Source organism: Clinocottus analis, unplaced genomic scaffold, assembly GCF_023055335.1.
Source record: "Clinocottus analis isolate CAN_PGR_092001 unplaced genomic scaffold, fCliAna1.0.p SCAF_8, whole genome shotgun sequence".
Classification (NCBI taxonomy): domain Eukaryota; kingdom Metazoa; phylum Chordata; class Actinopteri; order Perciformes; family Cottidae; genus Clinocottus; species Clinocottus analis.
In genome coordinates, this window is record NW_027176240.1 from 19,729,796 (window position 1) to 19,755,628 (window position 25,833).

A 25,833-nucleotide genomic window follows, 5' to 3' on the forward strand; every position below is an offset into this window, starting at 1 on the left:
ATATGTGCAAAAGATAACTAATATTTGGAAAAAGATTACTAAAGAAGCTGGTTGGGTCCCTGTTTTCTCCCCATAGTTTCAAGTTGAAGTGTCCTTGAGCAAGACACTGAAGCCCCAGAGCTTCACTGCAGCACAAAGCTCCTCAATTACTAAGGATGTTGCAGAGAATAATGGGATTAATAAAGGATTCTTAAAAAAAAACAATAATAATAATAATTTAAGAATCTGCATCCCCCGCGTCCCACCAGTAATACCTCCGCGCCCCACTAGAGGGTTGCGCCCCACAGTTTGAGAAGCACTGGCTTAAAGCATAGGCTTTAAGTTGGAGGGCCTTCCTACCTCCTACTCCCGGCGCCCTCGCTCTGAACTTCATTCTCGCAGAGACGTAATGAAACAATGCATGAAAAAAGCATGAATTTGACAACTGCGTCATTTTATAACTCACTAAGGGTCGTTGCTTACCGGCCATGTCGGTGGCGAAGGGTCGGTCCGCTCTCCAGCCGGTGTACCAGCCCACCACTTTACCCCCCGACACCAACGGACGCTCATACGCTCTGCCGCCTACAAATCCCACGGGCCAAACAGAAACACCTCTGGTGCTACGCATCTGGAAGGAGAATAAGAAGGAAAGGTTTTAGTTCAGTGAGCACACAACTGCGTTCAGTCGAGCTGAATAAATACACATTTCATACATGTTGAGCGACCTCTGAAACCTGACCAATGGCATTTAAAATGGGTGTTATTCAAGAGAAGATGTGCTCCAGCAGTCTGCGCGGCTGGTTAGAAGTGTGTGTCGCTGTGGCAGCAACAGCTGTGACATCGTCTGAGGTCAGGCTTTTTTTTCTGATCTACATTCAGTTGTTCTTGACAAACACAATGTGACATAATGTCTGAGCCCACGGGGCGATTTCCACTCCCGTGCCACAGAGCGCGGAGACCCCCGCAAAGACTGGCGACGGCAAGTTTGCAAAGAATCACTCGTGCCGTGTGTCAGTTTGCACGGGTGATTCGAAATCTTTAATTTATTTCGAAAAGTGGGCGAGGGCGGCACGGCAGGGAGTCTGAATGAAATGAATCTGTGCCGTGCCGGAGCTGCCTTCCACTTTGGTAGCAAATTAATTTGCACACAGCCGGAAGCGGCGCGAAGTGTGAGGCAAAGAGAGTGAGATAAAAGACAGAGATGGTGGTGGTGGAGGGCGGGGAGGTCAGAGAGAGACGGTGTTGAGACATCTGTATCTTGTGTGTGTGTGTGTGTGTGTGTGTGTGTGTGTGTGTGTGTGTGTGTGTGTGTGTGCATGGTTCTATTTTCCAAGCCCGGCCACCCTGAAGCCCATTCACTCAGACACTGCTTCCTCATCACTCATCCACACCGCCTGCAGCCAGTCGCTCATGACAAAACAACAGAACCAAAACAGTATCGGGAAGCAGCGCTGCTTTGTGACGCCCCGACTTCACACTGACTATTAGCTTTTAAAAAAAACACCAAAAACATGATGTAAAGTGAGCGACATATAAAGAGGATTCACAGTTCTGTTGCAAATTTCCAAGCAGCCATGGGATGGGCCGTGTGACGTGGTCCGTTGAAAAATAAAAATAAAACATCCCCGAAGAGTTTTTCTCAACACAAATGTGTGTATTGGTGAATAATTCACGAGAACATCTTTGCTGGGTTTTTCTAGCCTGTTAAATGTGAGCACAGACCGATGCCAGCCCAGTGAGTGGGGTTGTGTCCAACCAGGGGAAGAAAAGGTTCTTGCTGATGTATTACTGATTGGGGGAACTGTCAATCTGCCATTGACAGCCTAATTAAAGGATGTCTGCCTCGAGCAAAGTGAATATTGGGCCTTGCCAGAGCTCAATGACAGAGGCGAAAACTGTCGACAAAGCTGCAATGCAAGACAATGTTGGATCAGTTTATGGAGCTTAAGCGGTAGTTCAGGAAGGAAGACCCTACGCAATGGGTCAATCACACTGTATATCTCAGTTTCATTCTCCCATTGATTCATTATGGAAGCAGCTGATTTTGGGGGTGTTCACTTTCAGCACCCAACCAGATGTGTCACTGTGTCTCTAAGCCAATCATATTGTTGCTGTCAAACTTTAAAGGCGGTCTCTCCTCTGCTGCTGTCAGTTGTCATTTTCAGCCCGGAAACAAATGCGACCCTCCACCTCAGTCACCTGCAGGCGGGCGGTTAACTCCCTTCTTCACTACCACCACCAGTGTCCGGACTCCAGGTGGATTCTGCCGGACCAGAACTCAGTCACTGCCCGTTGTTTATTCTGGTTCAGGATATGATCGCCAAAGACTTTGCACTATTCATTGTTGTACCAACGTAATAAAATTATTGTTGAATTCGGAACAAGTCTCTCCTGATGGAAATCTGACCATGCAGCTCAGAGTCACTGCTGGCTGTACGAGCCTCTAAGACACGGGTCACTAACAGGCGGACTGAGGTCTGGATCGGGACCCAGACACCGTTGTATCCGGACCCTGGACCTATAACCGATTGGTAGTTGAGAATTATTCAAAGTTGACAGAGCGCTAATATTTTAACCGGCTTTTTCAGCCTCTACAGGACTCGTTTAACGGACCAGGAATCACACCGACCAATCACATGCATGTAAATCACGTCACGTGATGCTACTCGGACAATCAAATATGCGTATTCGAGTCAGCGTTGCGGCTCGAGTGAGAGGCGGGAGGGACGGACGAGAGGCGGCACAGTCGGTAAAGTCTGCGAGTGAGAGAAGTCACTCCACATGGCGTTCTCCAAAAAGAGAAACGTGGACAGCGAGACCAGAGTCTTTACCCAGAGTCTTTACCCAGAGTCTTTAACGAGAGTCTTTAACCCGAGTCTTTAACCAGAGTCTTTAACCAGCGTCTTTACCTAGAAGCTTTAACCCAAGACTTTAACCAGAGTCTTCTATATTCATTCTTCTTACGTCAACTTCACTCATCTCTTAAAGAGACAGCGCTCTTTTCCAAGGGGCCAAGGCAACACATGTCAACCCTTCTGGGAAACCAGCTCAAAGCGGCTTGGTCGTCCTGGAAGAACCTGCAATGAATGACCTGCACTAGCCCAAAAAGTTAACCGGGGATCTCACCTCTCTGACTGTTTTTGGATTTCTTTTTTTCAATGCTTGAACAGCCTCTACCTCTGTCAGATTCATTCTTTTGAAATGACACGTCCCACATAGCAAACTTCCTTTTTAAAGGAGTCAGATTTCTTTGGTCTGGGTTTGAGTCCACAGTCTTTTTGCCTTCGCAGCACCTTCCTCACATTCTCCACATGAAGGTCAACGTTCTTAATAAACACCAAGACATCATCAAGGTAAGACACACATACCTCAGCTCTCTGGTCTCGGAGGCAACTTTCTATATACCGCTGGAGAGCAGCAGGAAAAATGATGACGTCAAAGCTTTAAAGTCAACCCTTTCACCAAACGGCAAAATCCTTTGCAACAAACTAAGCTTCGTTTTATTGTGATGTTCTTTGCAGATTTTGACTCTTTACATCCTAAACTTTTAAAAAAGGTGTCTCATTAGTATGTGGGATGTTGGCAAGGGCCTAAATCATACATTTCTAAAATGTGTATTCATTTAAATGAATACATTTTGTGTCAGCTAAAATAGCTGGAATTCTGAAATTTTATACACAATGTGCCAGATACACATTATTGCCAGACACTGTGGTCTAGTCCTTATGGCAACCACCGAGCATGCATGAGCACTGGGCTGGTAGAGTTAAGAGTGGACTACCAGAGTGAGTAACTAGTGGTTATTGAGTGGTATTACTGGTGTGATTCATTTGTTCTGAACAGCAGAACAAGTGGATAACTACACTCTGAATGCTGGGGACTTGCAATCACAACCACAGTGTCCAAAGGCTTTTTTCCTCTTTCCTCTCTCTCTTTTTTTTGGAAAAAGAGCATGTTTGTTTATTTTTGAAATACATCTAATTAACAAAAAAATCATCTAAAAAAATAAACCAATAAAACTAAGATAAAACAGAAACATGTACACAGAAGTGTCACTAAAGTACAGAAGTCACTTGACAAATAAATCTAAATTCTGGTTAAAATAACTACGGAAGTGGCGTTAATTAAGCAGGGAAACCAGCGCATGGAAAAGCTTCAGCTGATAACACGCTGAATCCTTGTTGATAAAGCAATGAGATGAAGAACAGGACATACATTAAAGAGATGAGGCTTCCTCTCCTTTCTCTTATCTCCACCTCTTCTTCTCCGTACCATACCAGCCTCTCTTCTGAGCGAGGCCAGCAGCTTTGAAGCCCTCTCCCTGTTAATGCTGTGGCCCCTTGAGTTTGCCTGTGTGCCGCTAAAACACTTCCCCCTCGTTTCTCTTTTGCTGCTGGCTGCCTTTCTCTCGCAGGTCATTTTTCAAAGACTTTGGCTCCTCTGCTTGCAGGCAAAAAAAAAGAGAAAAGAAGAGAAAAGAAGCCAGATGAAAAGGCAGGAAAGAGAGGCGGACTCTGTGTGTTGGTCTTTCCCAGATCATTCCTGGAGTACGATCGTTATTTTTGGCTTAGCGGTTAAGTCCTAGTTTGACTGCTAATGATCCCTTAAAGCTCAGCGCAGCCAGATAGAATGGAAACTGGGTCTATGGGTACTCAAACATATTCAGACACGCTGACTGGACTTACAGGGGGCCCAATTTTATAACACTTTGAAGACCAACATTTCCATTACTTCTCTTCTGCCTTTGAAAAAAAAGATCAGCACCACAAAATCCAATTTCCTACATAAATACACCAAACCAATTTGTTGCCTTTAGCTTTCCATTGTTTACAGAGGCTTTCATAAGTCAAATTTAAGTCATTTACAACACTTTCAAGTTGCATTATCAGAGTTTTTACAAGAATCAGTGTTATGTTTTCACTGTATGACGAAGACAAAATGCTATATGCGACGATACATATCATAACAATAAATGACAATAGTCAGCTTGGTTGTGTCAGTTGTTCAGTTATTACATGTAGTCAAAATGTAAAGTATGATATATTAAATACTATAAATGTCTGGCAGACATGTTGATGACAAAGCTAAACCAGAAATTGTGTTGGACCAATCTGAGCTCACGATGCAACTATTTAAATCTGCATGGACTGGAAGCTAATAATCACACATTTTGCATAGATCCCGATACAGTAGCATTGTTAACACATCCAGCAGACACACGGCCACACTAGCATTTGTGTTTTTTGGCCACTTTATAAATGTACGTCCTGTGTTTTGATCACTATACCAACTACTGAGGCAACGCATCTGGATCTTCTCCTGCTAAATGTTGAAAAGCTTCGAACTTTGTCGACCTGTCGTTTGGTGCTGAGCAGGTAGTTTACGATGAGATTATTGGAGCTTTGTGAAAAAAAGCTGCTGGAAGCCAGCCAGTAGGGGGCGACTCCTCTGGTTGGATAAAAATAAGTCAGATTGGATAAAAGTCTACGAGAAAATGATTCTACTTCTTGTAAACACAAGTTTGTGGTCTCAATCTCTACTTTCAAGTCTTTTTCAAAACAGCATGATGTTCAATCATGAGTTATGCTCCATTTAGAGTCAAATATACCATAAAGCAAGGTATATTTATGATCCATTAAAAGTGAAATTACAAGGAATGATTTAGGACGTGGCATGCCTTGTGATTGACAGGTTTTAAAATATATTAAAACTTTAAAATTCTCCACTATTGTGCAGTCTGAAGATGGACTGGGAGGCAGTTATGAGCTGTTTGTCCAATCAGCTTAATCTCTCAAAATTCTTGCTAATGTAATGATCATTCGGGCAAATCCACATACTATGCAATTTAATGTCATACATAGTATGAATAGTATGTTAGTATGCGATTCCTAACACCACCTAAAAGATGCTCTGAGTTTAGTAATAGTTCTCTGGGAGTTTGTCACTTCGAGCAACTCCTTTCACACAGCACATGTTGTTTTGTTTTTATTTACAAAGAAATAGATCAGCGCAGCTTCAATCAAGTTCAAATTGATTCAAAAACTGGTTTCGGCGGTTCAGAACGAATCGTTTTCACATTCGCTGCAGTTTTGCGAGTCTGAAAATCAGAGCCGACGACTTGTTAATTCGCCCGAACAGATGCAGGAGGGGTTCACGCCGATGCCTGACTGAAGGAGCGAGAAGTCAATAATCCATTGTTAAAATGGCATCTGTCTCGGCCGAGTGCCTGCTGCGCGTCTCCAGACTGCATTCAAGACGACAGGCCGAGACAGCACATTTTACTGCCGACCCTCATGCTGTGTTCATAGCTTCCATTTGTCCATTATAACTGGCCAGGCTGCGTCACTGTAAGTGTGTAACGTAAGTCCGTCGATCAACGGTAGTGTCGTTTGTCTCAAAATCACGCCCTCCAGATCTGATGAGAAACTCGGATGATGAAACTCCCAATAAGATGAATCTTTGCGTACACAGTGAGCAACAGACAGACAGCGACAACGAGGTGGTCCGAGTTCAGCGTCGGTTCAATCAAGCTCAACCCTTTGACAACATTATATTAAACCAGCTTTGTTCACAAGTTTGATCGGGTATTAGGTCCTGATGAAAGTCTCGCACGACGAGAAGCTCCCTCAATTTTTACTGTCCCCGTGCAGCCGTGTCATCAACAACTCAATGTCAGGATGTTTGCTGGGAGCCAAACAAAGCGGTGGGGTGACAGCGCTTCAACAGATGGTACGTCGTTCTGCTTGGCGACGAACTGCTTCGGCACATGCTGTTTTTTTTTCTCTTTTTTTTTTGCTGCCGCCATCTGCAGGTTTCCTTCTGGCACGGGAAACATTTTGCGACACAAACTTCTAGTTATGCCTTTATTTAGGTTGGGTGAGCATACATGCGGTTACACAGCAATGCCCTGTTGGCGGGTACAATGAGAAATGAATCAAAGATGTAAAATAATGCAGGGGCTGCTTGAAAAGCAGTTACAGGCAGGTATGGATGCCATTAGTGAGAATAGTCTAAAGTTTAAATCCGATTTTTACAGGAATTTGCAAATTACTCCACAAGCCCCAATATTACCAGTAGGAGCAGCCTGTAAATCAGAGCTTTTTAGACTAAATGAATACAAATGGTTGTTATATCTGCATGCAGTAATGAGTGTTGCAATTATCTCCAGTAATGAACCGAGGAGCTGAATGTAAAAGTGGAGGCAGCAGAGGAAAGTCGCTTCAACGAGCACGACCGCGCTTTTATTTTTGCATTAAGCACCAATTTTAAGTTAAGAGGAGTGTGTTGCATTGCATTAAAGGATAGTTTCGTTTTGCCACGGGTTATTTAATGGACTCAGCCACACGGTAAAAAACGGCATCATCCCTTGTTGAGTTCAGTAATCAACCCCGGCCAGCATCGTTGCATTTTTTGGGGGGGTTTTTCTCACAAAACGGCACAACCCTTCATCAGGGTGGCCTTTGTTTCTCCACTTGGATAGCTGGAGGGCTGGTTCTCTTAAAATCGGAAATTGTAAATCCAAACATCCTCCCATCATCCTCTCAGCTAGCTGATGGGACAAATAATTCAGTTTGCTTGGGCGCTGGTGGGAGGCCTGGGAGCCATCCATCTGCATTTACTGCGTGCGCTGCAGTTTGAAAACCGTCAAAGTTTCCCTTTAATCTCTCCCTCGACCTCCTCCTGATCCTACAGGATCCAACAGGAGCTCGAACTTCAGTTACACTTGGACTTTCGGGTTAGCAACTTGAATTTGAACACCCGTTGTGTCTACATTATTAAAATTGTTTCCAATTTTGCAGAAATTGGTGGTAAAAAAACACAACCCACTTCATTCACTGAACCAATACCTGTAACATAAATACATGTTATAGTATATTAACACTATTCTGGAACCTTTTTGACAGCTTTGGAAAGAATGTTATGCTTCGCGACGCTTGTCTTGGAGACAACAACATCACAGACTTGTAGTTCCGGTGAATCCATCGCCAGCAAAGGTTAAACAAAGAGCCGATGGTGGATAATCACCCTCGGACTAAAAGGCCAGCAGCGGCTCCATAATCGGTCCAAAGCTGATCACAGGAGATTCTGAATTAATGATGAACAGGTTTCTTTCAGGGAGCTGAAGATTTATTGGACTTGTCCTCCAGAGCGAAGCTGCTCTGGGAAGAGACTGCTGAGGAAGAGCGAGTAGTATCCTGACTTGGCAGCTCTGACTGCAGCTGTGCATTCATCCCTAAACGCTAACTGGTGAGTTGGTTCTTCTGTTGCTGGCTGCTGCCCAGGTTTCCTTTACTGCCAAATCAGTAAACCAGGGGCTCAGTCTTTTATCCATCGATTTTACTATCATCTCACGGGTCTTTCTTTTTTTTACCTGCAAAAACCCAATTTCAGAACAGCTACTTATACTTTCAGTTCTCATTGTTGAGAACATAAAAAATAAAAAAAACATGTATTGAAGACCTATTTAGGTTTACAGAATTTGAGCAGCAGAGTTTCAGACACTGCAACAAATCTGAGTCAAAGAAAGCAAAATCGATGAAACCTCAAATGCAATGCTCTGCACAGAGAGGCTTCTATTTTGCCAAAAGTGTGTGTGAGTTTTACTGCTTATTTTTCACTGGAAGTTGAGCACAAACTCATCTTTTTAGGCCGGGATGTAGCTCGATGAAATCAATACAGAGTGTTCATCACAGCAAATAGCAACATAAATATATAGTTGAATAAAGAACGGGTTCAAAAGCAAGAATGCGAACAAAGAATACAACATTTTCATGAACATATAGTCGATACTTTTAAAATAAATAGTAGTGATCGATGCCAAAAATAACCTCTCTGGAAGAATAGTAAATGCGACAGCCTGCTGCTGAACCTGATCTCTGTGTCAAGGGCGTGTGAAGATCAAGGTCCACAGTAATCCAGTCCACATCTGAGAGCGCAGACATTGCTCTAAGAAAACAAGGAGCTCAGCCTGCGATCAAGTTTGTCATCAAAAGCAAACTCTGCAGCTTCCCCACAGGGGCCGAATTGAAGAAGGAGAAATAGTAATGGCTGTGTGTGAAATCACACAGTGGGATTTTCTGGGGATTATTTTCTTTTCCTGGTCCACAAGAACACATCTCTCTCTCTGCGGGGGCGAAACATTCTCCGAGTCCCCACATTCGGCCCCCTTTTTCAACCGTCTGTGGAGCATCTACTGCGTGTAAATCAAAGGATAACAGTCTTAGTCCATTGGTTTGCTGGTGCAAAGCACCTTTCCTTATTGGAGATCAATAGAGTTTCACATGTTAAGCACTGACTGGGGATCTCATACGTGACTGCAGCATTCGGTGTGATGGAGTCCTCTCCCAGCAGCAGCAGGCTCTTCAGCGCTGTGTGTCAAGTCTCAATTTGGTATTATTTGAAGTCATAACCTAGTTCCATACCTGCTACTTTCTATTGGCATGTTATACACAAAACATTTTCAGGTTTAACGTGTTGAAAGTTGTGTATCACAATATGTGGATTTAATGACCATATGACTCCATTGGAAGAAGATATTGACCATATTGAACTCTTTCCCATCCCCAGCTGAGAGGAGCTCTCCGCCCTCATCCACTTTGCTTCACACGTGAACCTGTGAGGCCTTTAGCGTCCTTTATACTCGGGTTTTACGCAGCGATGCAAGCACGCGAGACCCGCATGGGCCCCTTGCGTCGTCCCATCAGCCATCTTGCGTGCATCGCCCAAAATGTCTGACTATCCGTCAAAGCTACACAAGCCGTTCGCAGGGCTGCGATTGGTCTGCTAACCACGTCCTTTTTCAGTCTCACCTTTCCGGTTTCATAGCATAATACCGCTGTTTTTAAAAGCCACAGCAGAAACACAAACAATGGATCCCGGTGAAGAACGTTTGGCTGAAGAGGTCCACAAATATGAGCATTTATAAAACCCGTCTGACGGAGTGTAAGGACACGCAGATGGCGGTGAATTCCTGGAGGGAGATATTGGTGAACGTCGGTGTGCAGGTCGACTCTTAAACGGTCGTTGCGCCACCTGCTGTTCTGGCGTATGGAAAAGGCGGGAACCATAAACCAAAACGAGTCCGTCAATGCGACTGCGTGGCCAGCCGCAGTTGTAGTTGCAAGAGTGCATATCGCCCTTTTGTTCCAACTGTGCATCCGTTGGGTGTGTACAGTGGAAGCCACCGGCGGAGGCGCTACAAAAAATGCTCCCGTCTCATCATCAGTATGGATATCTTCACCGGAGGGCGGACGCCGCACCGAGATAACAAATAATTCATCTTGAATTCGTCTTGCAAAAGAATTTCTGCAGCAGCTTTGTGGCAGCGAGAGTCCTGACAAATTACAGCGCCGGCAGCTCAGTGAGTAAACGTGTGCTATTTACAAGTAAACAAAAAGAAAGGCCGGGGGTGAAAAATGCACCGCTGTCTGAGAGTGCCGGGGCCGCGGCCGAGTAATCAACTCTGACTTCCCCCCCCCCCCCCCGCAAACAAATAGGTGAGGGGAGAGTCGTGTGTGTACACACAAAGAGACTCTTAATGATGGAGTGTATCCAAATCCATTATGGATGTTCTCGTTTCCTGCCTCCTGCCCCGGAGAAAGAGCCGTCATTGTGTTGTTGGCGCGAGTGTTTCGGGTGGCTGGACCGGGTGTGATTTTAATCAAGCGTATTTTTATCTGTGTGTTATTAAAATGCATGGCGGAGGCAATCGGAGGAAGGGAGGGAAGAAATGAGCTGGGAGAGAATGAATGAATTGAATTACAGAGGCCAGGATGGGCTATGAAACTGTGATGCAATAGAGCATGATGTGTGCACGGGTTGAATGCTTTATGGGTTTATGGTGGGGAAAAATTAAAGAGATGAGTGTGCGTGTGTGTGCGTGTGTGTGTGTGTGTGTGTGCGTGCATGCATAAACCTGCAGGTGTCACGTCACAGCCTTTCTTTCCAACAGGAGAATGAGCTGTGGATTTGTTTATACATTGTACATTCATTCTGTACAACAATGTCGTTTTGTGCACAAAGCAACATATTCCTGAACTGCAGCGGTGTCGTAAGCCGAGGTCACAAAGCAAAGATTCAGGCTTATTACTGGTTTATTTCCAGTCAGACGTCACTCTTCCCCTCCTTGAACTGCTTGTACTATGCTGCATCCAAAAGAATCGTTTAACAATGTGGGAAGTGCATTTATTTGCTTTCTTTTAGGGATTCATCTAGCAGCTATTTATTTGATTTGTCTATTTAATGACTCACTTATAGATTATTCTATACATTACGGGCTTTTATTAATCACTGCATGTCACAGACTTCTTTCCCTGAACCAAAGTACTCGACTTACAACCTTAAATTGGCGATTACATGGATTTCGTTATGCAGTTATGATAATCTAATGGATTTTTGCATCGGAGTAAGGCAAGGTCAGTAACTGTAAAGATTTACTGCTTCTCAGTCAGACACGCCTGTTGAAGTCAGCAGAAAATACAATATCAACGTTAGCAGATGCAATGTGCAACGCTCCGTCATGGTGTTACCTTTAACTTGGCGCAATGAGGAAACAGTTAGAAAATTATTTTGAAGTGACGACGACGAACAGAAAGACGTTCCCCGCAGGGCTCATCTCTATACATCAGCTGTGGTGAGGACAAAAAGGAATTGCGACACAATGCTGTCTTGTTGCTGCTGTCGTCTTGAAAGTGCGCTTTTGTGGTTGTTGTCGTGCTACTGGGATAAGCCATTCACAATTTGCAGACGTTACAGAAGGCCACATTGTTAGGTTTCTCTATAAAATACACCCATACTTTAAGGCGAGGGTGTCACTTTGACCGGGCGCAGCCACTTCTTTCAAATAAGTTGTCATAGCCCGATTCTCTAGCCAGGATTAACATGAAAAGAAGAATATGAATCGCATGTTTGCTATGAATTACGCAGTTGGAGTCAAGACACGTTAGCTTAGCGTAGCATTAAGAAATAACAGCAGGGGAAACAGCTAGCTCCACGGCAACATATATATATATATATATATATATATATATATATATATATATATATATATATATATATATATGAATGGGACTATAGGGTGGAACTATTTCTTGGCATACAACAACAGCCGTAGACGTTGTGACGAGTACAGCGTGGATTGACAAACTGGAAATAGTTTCAACAAGTAAGTTGTAAAATTCTAGCTTGACTTCTTCTAGTCATCTAGCTAAGGTAGATACATTGTGTAAAGACGGCTTTAGAGATGTAGTTTTTGAACAAAATGAACAGCATAATCTTATTGAAGTCAGGATTTACCAACAGTTGTATCAGACTGTTGGTTGTGCCTTGGTATACACAATAAAATAGCACCTGAACGTAACATCCCGGAGTTCACAGACGATCTATGTGTTCGCAAAGCTGAATGCAATATGTTCCACTACTTCAGGTGTGTTAACGCACATGTAGTACACTAAAAGGTAGAATGTACCTCAAACCACGTCACATAAAGATAACCATGCCAAACAAACAATTTGACATTCAAACCAGTCACAAAGTACGGCGTGGAATAGTCACAAATTACTTTAAGAGGTTGTGAGTGGGTTGTCTGATCTCAGCAGAGATGTGATTGCGCCAATAATGACAGAGCCAAGGTGAGTTTTCCTCTGAAACCATTTCACCATTATAATGAAGAAGAAAAAACACTGAAACTATGAAAATTCTAAATCATTTTCATATCGCACACGAGACAACTCTTGTTCAGCTCCTCTGGAGGGAAAGAAATTAAGCATATATTCCAAAATGTACAGCTCCTTCCGATGTGGCATATCTAAATTCTGGATCACGGACAATCATCAATCAGTTCAAATAGTCGATCAATTCACCAACACAAACCACCATTGCGAAATCCATAATCAATGCCATGACAACAAATACTCCATACTTGATCTCATCAGTTATTTGCGGAAAAATACTCTTTAAAAAGTATGACAGAACCTACCTGCTGTAAGTTTTAAGTTGGGAAAACTAAGAACACAGTTTGACGAACCCGGGTTGGTAAACCCTTCATAAGCGCCGATTAACTAAAACATGTCGATTTAATTTTAACTGAGAAGGTCCAATAAATATTAGATTATTTTCTAACAAACTAGTACAGAGGCTTGTTCGTAATGGGGCTCTGATGGCTCTGCTTGGCCTTGAGAGCCGTTCATCCAAACAACTTCACACTCCACACCGCTCTGTTTAGTGTGAAGTCGATCAGGTGAACGGTTGTCCAGAAAATGACTAATAAATATGGTAGTGGGATGCATTTGTATTGCTTCTTTTCACGCCCATTCATACACCGATGGCAAGTTGGGGTTCAGTGTCTTGCCCAAGGAGAATGAAGACATTCGGGTTGGACGATCTTCCGACTGGAAGACGACCTGCTCCACCGTTGCGCCAAAGCCGCCCCCTAAGATCTCCAGGCGGTCAGTGAATTTGGGTTTCTCTCTCAATAAACTTCCCACGTTGTATGAAATGTGCTACTAAGAAGTGTGTCCAGTGGTGCTGTAGAGCTCTCATGGGACACTGCACTTCCTTAGGCCCTCAGTCACACACTGAGGACACACCTAATTGCTCATAAGGGTTTGAGGAAATTGAATAGTTGTCGAGATAATTGAAGGACAGACAGAGAGACAGACAGAGACTTCTTTCATTTCACTATGATAAGTGGCTAAAGGGGGCAAAATGGCGATTTGATAAGAGAGTAGAAAGTATAGAGTGTGTATTCAAACTGCTAATTCAGGGGGGGAAAAAGGGCAGGAAATACGCAGAGAGCCGATGCATAATGCCTTTTTACATTCACACTAGCCCTTAAACGCCTTGCACCTTTCCGTGACCTTCCTGTCTCCCCTTCTTATCCCCCTGACGACCCCACCATGGACAATTTCTCTTAGCGTGGTTCGTTTCCCTTCTGCTTTGCTTTCCTGACATTACAACCCCCACGTGCCCCACACCCTCCCACCCCCCAAACCTCACTTCGCCCACTACTGTATGTAATTATGATAATTGCTCATAGGGGTTTGAGGAAATTGAATTTCCCATTTTGCTCTGGTTCCTTTATCCCCCTCCCTCCAATCACCCCATGATTCTCTGCAGGCCTGGAGTCTGCCACTTGGACACTTAATCAAACATATACTTAATGTTTGCATGTGTGTCTTTGAACCAAAGACGAATAACTGAAAAGAATATGCCGATATTAGAGAGGAAAATTTGAACCCAATAAATCTGTCAAAGAAATGAAAACATAGTGTTCAAGATTCTCATCGTTCTGATTAAAATATGTAAAATATGTCTTGTTGGATTTTAGAACAGCCAAGTTTCTATAATTAACAATGTGAAGCACCATATCAGAACTAATAATAATAATAATACATCTACACCATTAGACCTAGGATGGCACCATTCGAGAAAGTTGTCCCTGAGTCACACTCGAGTGCGGGGCATTTGCCTAAGTACCTGCTCCCTAATATAGTTGCCGTGACTGCTGTTGAGCTCTCAGGGCCAGGGGACTTCAATTATTCAAAAAAGGTCTGACGAAAAGTGTTGCCTGGCTGTCAGGCTGCTGCGGCTGAATCAAACAGCTCTGCCATGCTGCCGTCAGCTGAAAAAGCCTCCATCCCCAGAGTCAGCTTTTCAGGAAAGAAGAGGATCTGGAAGCGCTGCTTAAATTTACTGATTGCTTGTTACTTAGCCATTTTTAATGGGTTTGCTCCTTTTAAAAGTGAACGCGAGACGGACACAGTTGGAGCCAAAATAATGTAATGGTCAATATAGACTTTTGCTATTCCATCAATCATCTCTACATCTCTACAAAGGAGTTTCAAGAGTAGTTTTAAAGGATAACTCGGGTCTTATTTTGTAGCTTGGGCTGTAAGTAATTGGTGAGATCTAAAACCAGGAACATGAGCAGTCAGACCATCATATTGCATAGACTGTGTATCAGAAGTGGACGTAGTTGTTATAACGTCACCCAGCGGCAGCAAACAGTCAATCACAAGGTAACCCATAAAGCATTAAAGCATACCCTTTATGGTTTATTTGATTCTAAATAGAGAATAACTTACTAAATTAACTACATGCTGTATTGAAGAAGACTTTGAACTGGCTTGAAACTAACTCAGGTTTACAATGTGTATTGTTTAATGTACACCACTAGACCAGGATGGCACCATTCGAGAAAGGTATCCTTGAGTCACACTTGAAAAATCAAATCCAGTGAGGAGTAGAGTTTTTCTCATACACAAGAATAGTGGCCCCTGCTGGCCATTAGAGAGAATGCAAGTTGAGGGCACTTTCACATTGGTTTCACTTTTCAGAATGGGAGGTTGTCGCTTGGCGTAGAGCATGGAGGTCAAACAATTTTCACCCTGGGTCACATCAGCATTATGGTTGCCCTCAATAGGCCGAATGTAACTGTAACACTGTATAAACTACTCCCTAACATATGTTAGCTTACCTTTATGTGGTCTGGTGCACACCTGCTTACATACCTTTATGTGGCCTGGTGCACACCTGCTCACATACCTTTATGTGGTCTAGGGTACACCTGCTCACATACCTTCATGTGGTCTGAGGGTACACCTGCTCACATACCTTCATGTGGTCTAGGGTACACCTGCTCACATACCTTCATGTGGTCTAGGGTACACCTGCTCACATACCTTCATGTGGTCTAGGGTACACCTGCTCACATACCTTCATGTGGTCTGGGGTACACCTGCTCACATACCTTCATGTGGTCTGGGGTACACCTGCTCACATACCTTTATGTGGTCTGGGGTACACCTGCTCACATACCTTCATGTAGTCTGGGGTACACCTGCTCACATACCTTCATGTGGTCTGGGGCACACCTGATCACATACTTGTATGTGGTCTGGGGCACACCTGCTCACAAACTTTTATGTGGTCCGGGGCACACCTGTTTACTTGACTTTGACACCTATGGCTAGACCAGGAGTGCCTAATACAACGAAGATAGTGCAGGTACATTACGTGCCAAAATGTGATTTTTTTTTTGGTCTTTCAAAAACTTCATGGACAAAACGCAGCTCCCGGTGTGCTAATTAATAGGCTCGTTAGAACGAGCTGCGCCTCGACTGGAATTCAGATGAGAGCAGGTGGCAGCAGCAGGGGGCGGAGTCTAAAAACTGCAGTCAAGTCCGATAGTTTTCAGATGATTTCAAAGTACTCAAAAGAAGTCACAGAAAAAAACAACTTCCTGTTAGTTTCAAACTTTAGGCTTCTTGTAGTTTACAGATCACATTGGATTTATTCATACGTGATTATAAATATATTTTTATGGGGAAACGTGTGTGTAGCTGGATCCTTTGTTCTTTTTTTGTCTGCCTGTAAAATACATTACTACTGGTTTTGATGTATGTTACATAAATAAGATGTTGCATTATCAACCACACAAAATATGTCTTTAGATTAAACATGTGGAGAAGCCCAACTGTATAATAATATTATGAAAAATATTAAGTCCAAACACCGTTCCACCATGACTGATGACCATTTGGAAGTCTGCCTGAGCAAGTCATCAGAGTAAAATATAATGACCAAAAACGTACAGAATTGCATTTTGTTCGTAAGGGTTCATGCAGTTATGCAAGGTACGCTAATATTGTAAATATAAAGTATACTCTGTTATATATATATGTATATATATGTATATATATATATATATATATATATATATATATATATATATACATATATATATATACATTAATAATGATATATATATATATACATAAAGTATACTCTGTATGTTTATACATTAATAATGATAGAAGCGTCTTTTAAGTGTCTGTGAGCATTTTGAAAAGCGCTGTATAAAATATAAGCATTATTATTATAATATATATATATATATATATATATATATATATATATATATATATATATATATATATATATATATATATATATATATATATTGTTGAGAGATTGAGAAATTGATGAGAAATGTTTGGAGTAAAGCAACAGAGATCAGAGTGACCTGCAATGTATTTGGTTATTCCAAAAGAGAAATAGAATAATTCCAATGACTTTTAAAAGTGTATTGCTTCATTAAATGTCTATTGCACAAACATACAGTTGATCTTAACTTTGCTCATCTGAGGGTTTATTTTAAAATCTGTCGAAGGCCTCATTTGTACTAATTTCACGAGGATCCTCTTGAGATTTAAGATACTTTCATTTTCATCCACATAGTTGGCCGGATGACAAATCTGATTGCAGTCTGTGTTTTTCTGGGCTACATGTAAATCAAGGTCGGACCTCCTCCAGTCGAGAAGAAGGCGGTAATGTACCTGAAGGGGTTTGGTAAGTGCCTTGTTGCTTTAATGAAGCGGAGAACAAACAGCTGATTTCAGACTGGAGCTGCTGTTATCACAGAGGAGACAGACCGTGGACGTCGTATGGAAATCAGGCGGTGAGTGGACGTGACCACACACTGCTAATAGCATAATACAAATACATTTACACCTTATCAACATCTGGTTAGAATGTGTCTCAAATCTTCTCTATGTCCTCCGGTCTCGGATGCTTTCACACGTAGCTTTTTTGAGATTGAATTGCTATCAGATCCTCCCAAGATGCATGAAGTGACTGGGAGTGAATCACTGCTCATATTTCTTGCCACACGTGACTTCCTTTAATGCAAGGGTTGGTAATATTGAGAAACCTGCAAGGGTATGTTAGATTAAAAAGCATGATCCATCTTAAAAACAGAGCCCAGTGTTGCCAACTCTTTCGCAATGAAAGCAGCTCGTGTCACATGCTGGGAAGGTTGCTGATGCTGAAGAGAGAGCCGCTAAGTTGGCAACAGCTACAGCCCAACCCTTCAGCTCTCCCTGCGCAACGAAGGCAAAAATTGTGAATGTAAAAAAACAAACAGGAAGCGAACTGTCTTGCTATGCTACCGCTACTGGTAGCAGTCATACCCCAAACTACGAGAATAAGAGCCACACTGTAATGAACCAAAACTAATAATTAAGTTCCACATAGAAATTTACACCCCACTTTACCTTCCTCTAACTGAAGCAAGCGTGTGCATGATCGACCATCACAGAGCTCCATTTTTGTGGCTGGACTGCCGTAGTAAATTTTTCACTCGTAGGAAAAATCCTGCCACTGTGCTTTGGGAGATATTCTACTTCAATATCCCCAAAATCATCGATGAGGCCTTACTCACTGTGGCTTAAAGAAATTCCAACCATTACAATTCCATTATTCTATGTATAAATTGGGTTTTACTGTCAAATGATGGTTATTGAGGCAGTTTAACATGCTCGACTGTCCTCAAGAGAATACATCTTTTGAAGAAACGATGAGTACCTTTAGGGACTTTCCAATTTAGAGGTGATATCGAGAATAAACAGCATGTCGACGTGGTCTGAAGTGAAGGAGCTCCCGAGTGATGGCAGCTCACGACGCCTTAAGGGCAAAAATGCTAAATCACTTTGGGAAGCCAAAAGGAAGCAGGGTGTGTTGAAAGGGCAATCAGGGTATAATTGCACGGGCTGCATTAAATGAGCAGTCTTGCATTTTCTGACACTCTATTGACTGCTGGGAGGCGACTCAGCCGGAACGTGCCGCTTGCAAAGAAAACCATGCCAAACTGTGCGGCAGCAGAGAGAGTACACCCTTTAGCTCTTCATGCTAAACGCCTTTCCACCTGAGAGAAGGTATGCAGGAAGGCTTGTTAAACATTTGCTACGTACCAATGTTTTGTTTTTTTGGAGGAATGTTGGGGTTGGGGGGGCTCATTACTCTCTGGGAGTTTGTAGCCCACTCCTGAGAAAAACAGCTTGTGTCGACAATTTTATGTAATCAACAACCCAGAGTCAGAAATGAGGCTGATTTTGTCCCAACGGGGGCTCCTCATTTGTTAACTGGGCAACCACAGATCCAAAGTGCCTTGCCTTGTGCTCTACAGCAGCTAATAGAACATATTACACACACACACACACACACACACACACACACACACACACACACACACACACACACACACACACACACACACACACACTTTGAGACATCTCGGGGAAAGTTATTCCCCCCAAAAAAGTCCAGCGTGCATGCAGTCCCTGTTTAGGCAACAAAACTATTTGGGGGTTAAAATATGTATGCATTTTTAATGTGACTTTTGCAGTTCGGTTTAAGTTATGTAACAAAAGCAAACAGGACATTAACATAAACTGCGACCTCCTCGGTTATACGTTTGACGCACCCCAACCTTCTCCATTCGTGAATTTATAATTCGTCACATGACTTCCTTGGAGGCAGCCTTGCAAATCCTGCCTCACGATTATATGGATAATACACACATTACTCTTCAAAGTACGAACAGGCATGTCAACAACCTGTTTAGAATTACAAAATGTGTTTAAATATTGATTCAAAGTGCTTTTTTTCTTTTGTTAAATCAACGTGGATTCCACATTACGTGGATTATTAGTAACATAATTTGACCGTAGTTTACCCTAGCTTTAGAAAATGATGTTTGTACACATTTTTGTGTTACTAATACATTCACTTCCAAGTATAGTGTTTAACACAGGCAGTTCAAATCGAATATTTCAAGACAGCCATAAAACTATTGCATATAATGTTGCAGAAATAAAAATTTAAATACCAAGCCTGCGAGCATATAATGTATAGAATAAAACACTACAAATGTATCTTAATACGGCACATTACTCACCTGTATGTTGGAAGAGTTATTACTTGTTGTAATCATTAATGAGCAGGGTTTTGTGTAGTCATGCTATGAGGATGCTGCCAGTGTACAGACCTATAACTCCTGCTGTACACTTACTGTATTGAGCCTGAGAAAAGGATTGATAATTAAGAATAATCATTACAAAGAGTTAACAGTAAAACAATATTTCAGCTGCAAAACCATCAACTCGGTAATATTTCTTCTTGAAATGATCTATGTGTTTCTAAAATGGAGCTGCCACCCACTTTAAGCACAGTTACTGCCATCAGTCTAAAGTCTGCAGACAGTTTCTGCCGGTTATTACTGCCGTATGACAGCCTATTATCTCTCTACGACAGGCCATTACCTGCACAGAGGAGCTGGGTAATGAAATAGGCAGGAGGACAGAGAGAGGACAGTGTGCTATCAACAAATCAAACAGATGCTCTTTATGCTGAGCCGCCGGCATGGAATCGAACACTGAGACTGCGGGTCAGAGAAGACTCGGGCACAGCGCACTGGTCTCACAATACTGATGATCTCTGCCCAAGCGGTGCATTCAGGAACGCTACCCGGGGGAAAGGGCGACAAATGTCAGTGTGGTATCCTAATTAAAGATGGATTTTTTTTTTCAGCCTGGACAAAAGAAAATGGACTTTGCGGCAGCTTGTTTGATTGGACTTGGATTTGTCTGTAACTTTGGTGAAGCATAGTGGACTGAGCACCAACCCAGACGGACTGACTGTGTTCAAACCCTTTAGATCAGGTGTGTCAAACCCTTTAGATCAGGTGTGTCAAACCCTTTAGATCAGGTATGTCAAACCCTTTAGATCAGGTGTGTCAAACCCTTTAGATTAGGTGTGTCAAACCCTTTAGATCAGGTGTGTCAAACCCTATAGATCAGGTGTGTCAAACCCTTTAGATCAGGGGTGTCAAACCCTATAGATCAGGTGTGTCAAACCCTATAGATCAGGTGTGTCAAACCCTTTAGATCAGGTGTGTCAAACCCTATAGATCAGGTGTGTCAAACCCTATAGATCAGATGTGTCAAACCCTATAGATCAGGTGTGTCAAACCCTATAGATCAGGGATGTCAAACCCTATAGATCAGGGGTGTCAAACCCTAAAGATCAGGTGTGTCAAACCCTATCGATCAGGTGTGTCAAACCCTTTAGATCAGGGATGTCAAACCCTTTAGATCAGGTGTGTCAAACCCTTTAGATCAGGTGTGTCAAACCCTCCAGATCAGGTGTGTCAAACCCTATAGATCAGGTGTGTCAAACCCTATAGATCAGGTGTGTCAAACCCTTTAGATCAGGTGTGTCAAACCCTTTAGATCAGGTGTGTCAAACCCTATAGATCAGGTGTGTCAAACCCTATAGATCAGATGTGTCAAACCCTATAGATCAGGTGTGTCAAACCCTATAGATCAGGGATGTCAAACCCTATAGATCAGGGGTGTCAAACCCTATAGATCAGGTGTGTCAAACCCTTTAGATCAGGTGTGTCAAACCCTATAGATCAGGTGTGTCAAACCCTTTAGATCAGGTGTGTCAAACCCTATAGATCAGGTGTGTCAAACCCTATAGATCAGGGATGTCAAACCCTATAGATCAGGGGTGTCAAACCCTATAGATCAGGGGTGTCAAACCCTATAGATCAGGGGTGTCAAACCCTTTAGATCAGGTGTGTCAAACCCTATAGATCAGGTGTGTCAAACCCTTTAGATCAGGTGTGTCAAACCCTTTAGATCAGGGGTGTCAAACCCTTTAGATCAGGGGTGTCAAACCCTTTAGATCAGGGGTGTCAAACCCTTTAGATCAGGGGTGTCAAACTGGGTGTCACGCATCAGCATTATGGTTGCCCTCAAAAGGCCGGTTGACTGTATGAACTACTCCCTAAAATATTGTTTAATAGCCGTCTTTGCATTTGGTTATTGTTTAGTCAAATGTAAATATGAATATGAAGTAGTCTTCTTGAAGCACAGACATGGATTCACTCTCCCATCTTCTTTAAATGGCCTTCCCTCTGCATCAATCTTTCTCGTCTTGGACATTTTGGGATTATTTGTCGATCTTTTTCAATTCAATCACTTGTCTTTAGTTAAACGGCGATATGGAAACATTGCTTTCTCCCGGTAGGACGCCGTTTATTCGTGGGTTACAAAATTGAAATGCATTGTGGGAAATGTCGTCTATGATCACTGTACGCTGTAAAGCAGCATAGACTTTCATTTCAAGATGATCGTATGCCTTTCAAGCTGTCGCGCACCAAATAAAATGACGTAGAGGACCAGATTCGGCCCACGGGCCTCGAGTTTGACGCCTACGCTTTAGAGCCAACAAGTTAAGTTTTTATAAAGTAATAAAAGAACAGAACATTGTGTTAATTGATTCACTTTGGTTTTTAGGGTATCGTGATGGCCATTTTTTTCTTAATAAAACAAAATATTTTTTAACAGAAAGTCAGATCAATCAATAGCGAAAATGAACCCTCATATTTACATGGTCTCTCCTGATGGACCAGACTTCTAGACTTCTTCCAAACAAACCTAACGAAAACAAAACAAAACGAAAGTTGCAGCGCTCACATAAAGTGCATCAAACACACGTGATGTAGATGCGCCTTTGGTTTACCCTGCAATTTTAGCAAATAGATTTTAGACGCAATTGCTTTTCTAAGAAAAACGCTTTTCAAATCAACATGTTACAACTCAAACATATCATTTGTGTCCTGCAAAGAGCCAGTAAATTGGTCAGGTACTCTGTTTGTACTATATCATTAGGTGTTCATTTATATGAAATGATTTGAATCATGAACATTTCATTATTGGAACAAATCAAAGCAATTTCAGACTGGCTGCCAGCTATCTTTGAATGGCAGTAATCAGAGCGAGCAATCAGAAATCCGAGAAGCATTATTTTGTGTTTCTGCGTCCACCAGACTGAGAGGATTGTTTTGTCGCTTCTGCTGCTCGTCTTTCTTCATTATCTGGACATCGAGGGCACGGAGTATCAGAGGACGGCTGTGTCTCTGTAATAAGAGGGACAACTGGCCATTCGCAGTGGAGTGAAAACAGATACCTGTATATGTACGTGACCCAACAGAAACACTCTGGCAGACAAAGACTTGAATTACACGGAGGTATCGATATACGAGGAGGATACCGGCATATCATCTGGCCAACTCAGATTTAAAGACTAGACCTTGTCGATGTGTTTGCATCAGTATATATCGTTATACATATGTAAATATATACACATCTGTGTATATATATATATATATATATATATATATATATATATATAGAGAGAGAGAGAGAGAGAGAGAGAGAGAGAGAGAGAGAGAGAGAGAGAGAGAGAGAGAGAGAGAGAGAGAGAGAGAGAGAAATAAATATATATAATAAAAAAGGCCAGTATTCCTATCAACCTCGACAATCTCACCCTCGTATAGACATACACACACACACACACAGCCTGCTGGAGCCAAGAAAAAATAATCACACACACACACACACACACACACAGACAATCCTCCTTATTAATTCTGTCCTGGCACGCCAATCAATAGAAAACTGAACAGCAATGGTGCTGAGATAAGGATTTGAAAGAATTGGCATCAAAGCACCCAGAGGAGCAGCACAGCCTCCACCTCCATCTCTCCCCTCTCTACTTCTGTCTGTCGGTAGCCTTCTCCCTTCTGTTCTTTCTGACACTCATTTAGGCCCTTCACTCAACCAAGTGTCCATGCAGCTTCACCGCTTCCACTACCAGAATACATCGGTGTAACAACGCTCCCTCAGGTGAAACCAGCGATTCTGAAAAAACGGAGGTCCCAAGGGTTGTATTGTAAGTCTCCAGTGGGCTCCCCATGAACATAAAGCGTTGAATTTTAATGTTTGGATGCTTTTGAAATGAGTCCATATGGGGATAGCTTACCAGTGGCCCTTCCTGAGCAGCATTATGGGTAGAGCATGGTACTAACACAGTCAGAGGCCGGGGAAATAGAGCCGTTTACCCTTTTGAAGACTCTCAAACTACATTCTGTTACATATGTATGTATATAGCTCCCATCTCTATTATCACACATTGCAACAATAAATACATCTTTGGGACAAGATCCTGGGCCGGAGGGTGAGATGACTATTCATCAGGGCTGTGGGCCCATTTACTCAAGTCTAACTCTAACTATATTTGACTGTTGAATTAAAAAAAACACCACCAGAATGCAGAGCCTTGTTACTCACATGAAGCTCTTGGTCAGTGAAGTGCTGAGACCTGAACATGATGGACAATAACACCGGCAGAAGGTATCACGTGTCTGGTTACCTCCTCAAACAGCTCCAGGCTGTAGGTGTTGTCATCGTCCGCGAAGAAAACCACCCCGGCGTCCCGCTTGCTCCGGTGCTGCCGGAGCCACGTGAGGGCCACGTTCCTCTGTTCGGTGGCGCGTGGCATCCCGGTGCGCTTGAACCTGCGGGGAGTGAACACGTGCAGGTGCGTGTACGGCACGCCGCACCGGGCCAAAAAGCGCGCCACCAGCTCCGTGCGCGTCGCCGAGTCCTCCACCACGATCCAGTGGAAGCGGGGCACCTGGCGGAAGGCGTGCGCCAGACGGGTCAGCTCCGCTTTCTGCACGGGTCGGGTGTAAGTCGGCGTGATGGCGTAGATAACCGGCAGAGCGGTCTGGTTCTTGGTGCCACCCGTCCCCGGTGCGCCGGCCCGGGCCGCCCGCTGCGCCCTGCCGGTCTGGCCGGCAACCGGAGGCCGGATCGCCCTTTTACTGTCGATTTCAATCATGATGATGATTATGAGGGCCCAGGGCAGCAGGATGAAGAAGCGGCTGAAAAACACTGATTTCATGGCGAGGTTAACCCATAAGAGCCCACGGTGGCACAGGGGTCACACGTCCTTTGAACCTTCTGGAAAGTTTATCCTTGATTTGAACTCTTGACGTCCCTCAGTGACACTTACTGAACGTCTTGGTGGGTCATGTGACAGGTCATGTGATTTTGTGTTCCCATCATACCATTTCAAAGATGTCTGCCAGCTTCAGACATTTCTGCCAGAAGTAGCTAAATAAAAAAAGCTTGTTTTACGTTGTCATTAAAGAATTCTAACGCTTACATCGCATGTCGTTCATTGTGTTGAACCTGCTGTGAACACAAACTGGTATAAAATAAATCAGATATAAATCGTTGCGACACACATCGTGAATTTGACCGGAAAAATGTCACGAAAAACCTGATGTGACATATACAGTAAGAATACAAAAAATAATGATGATCTGCTCAGTTAGTCAATTATATTTAGCTAATATATGTTATATTAATTAAAAACATATTAAAACAAATCTAAAAAAATATAATTTGATGTTAATTCAATTATGAATTACAAAAGTGTACCATTAACGCCCAATGTGACATGCATGTAAGATCTTTGACACTAATATGAAAACAATGTGTCAGAAATGTGTTCGGTGTGGTCTATTTCATCTGTTTCAGGTCCCCCATCATTTTCCTTGAAGGAGAAACGGGTCCGGGTTCTTCTGGGCGAAAGTTCCCGTGCGCTCTCTCTTCCTCTCACTCCATTACAACCGGAGAGGCACCGACCGACGGACCGCAACTCCAACCCGTCCCTCCTTCATCACAACCAAACAACACAAACAGACACCTTTAGTCCATTTCAAACTATGTGAAACCGAAAAACCTTCCGCTGCGCCCCTGTCCCCCCATTCCCCACCCCCTGTCCCCCCTGTCCCGGCGGGACCGTTTCCCCGGAGTCCCTCCTCCTCCACTTCTTCCACCTCTCTCCTCTCGGATGGGACTTGAGCGCTTCTTCGTCGTCGTCCTACTCCTCCTCCAGCACACTCCGTTAAATTCCCATGTTCTGCCCGTGCTTCCTGCGCGTGTTTCCAGGGGAGAAAAACGAGCCGGAGCGGTCCTCCCTGCAGCGGGCGGTGCGAACCCACCGATGTGCGCCGCCGAGGAGCATCACTTGGCGAGCACGGAGCGCTGCTCTTGAGTGCGAGGATAATAAGGCAGGAGGGGAGGAGCAGGTGCACGGCAGAGTAGAGGAGACGGGATGGAGGAGAGAGAACCTGGAGGGAGGGGGGGGGGGAGA

The 25,833-nt window shown here is 43.3% G+C and overlaps 1 protein-coding gene across 1 annotated transcript in view; it reads right to left on the reverse strand.

The window, feature by feature from the left end:
* Nucleotides 1-25,453, reverse strand: part of b3gat2 (beta-1,3-glucuronyltransferase 2 (glucuronosyltransferase S)) — a 44,958-nt gene extending 19,505 nt beyond the window's left edge. The window contains exons 1-2 of the mRNA XM_068567810.1: nucleotides 24,040-25,453; nucleotides 463-607 (exon numbers count right to left, since the gene is read on the reverse strand). Coding sequence (XP_068423911.1) covers nucleotides 463-607; nucleotides 24,040-24,573 — 679 coding nt within the window. The 5' untranslated portion in view covers nucleotides 24,574-25,453. The remainder of the gene's footprint in view (nucleotides 1-462; nucleotides 608-24,039) is intronic.
* Nucleotides 25,454-25,833: the final 380 nt, after the last annotated feature.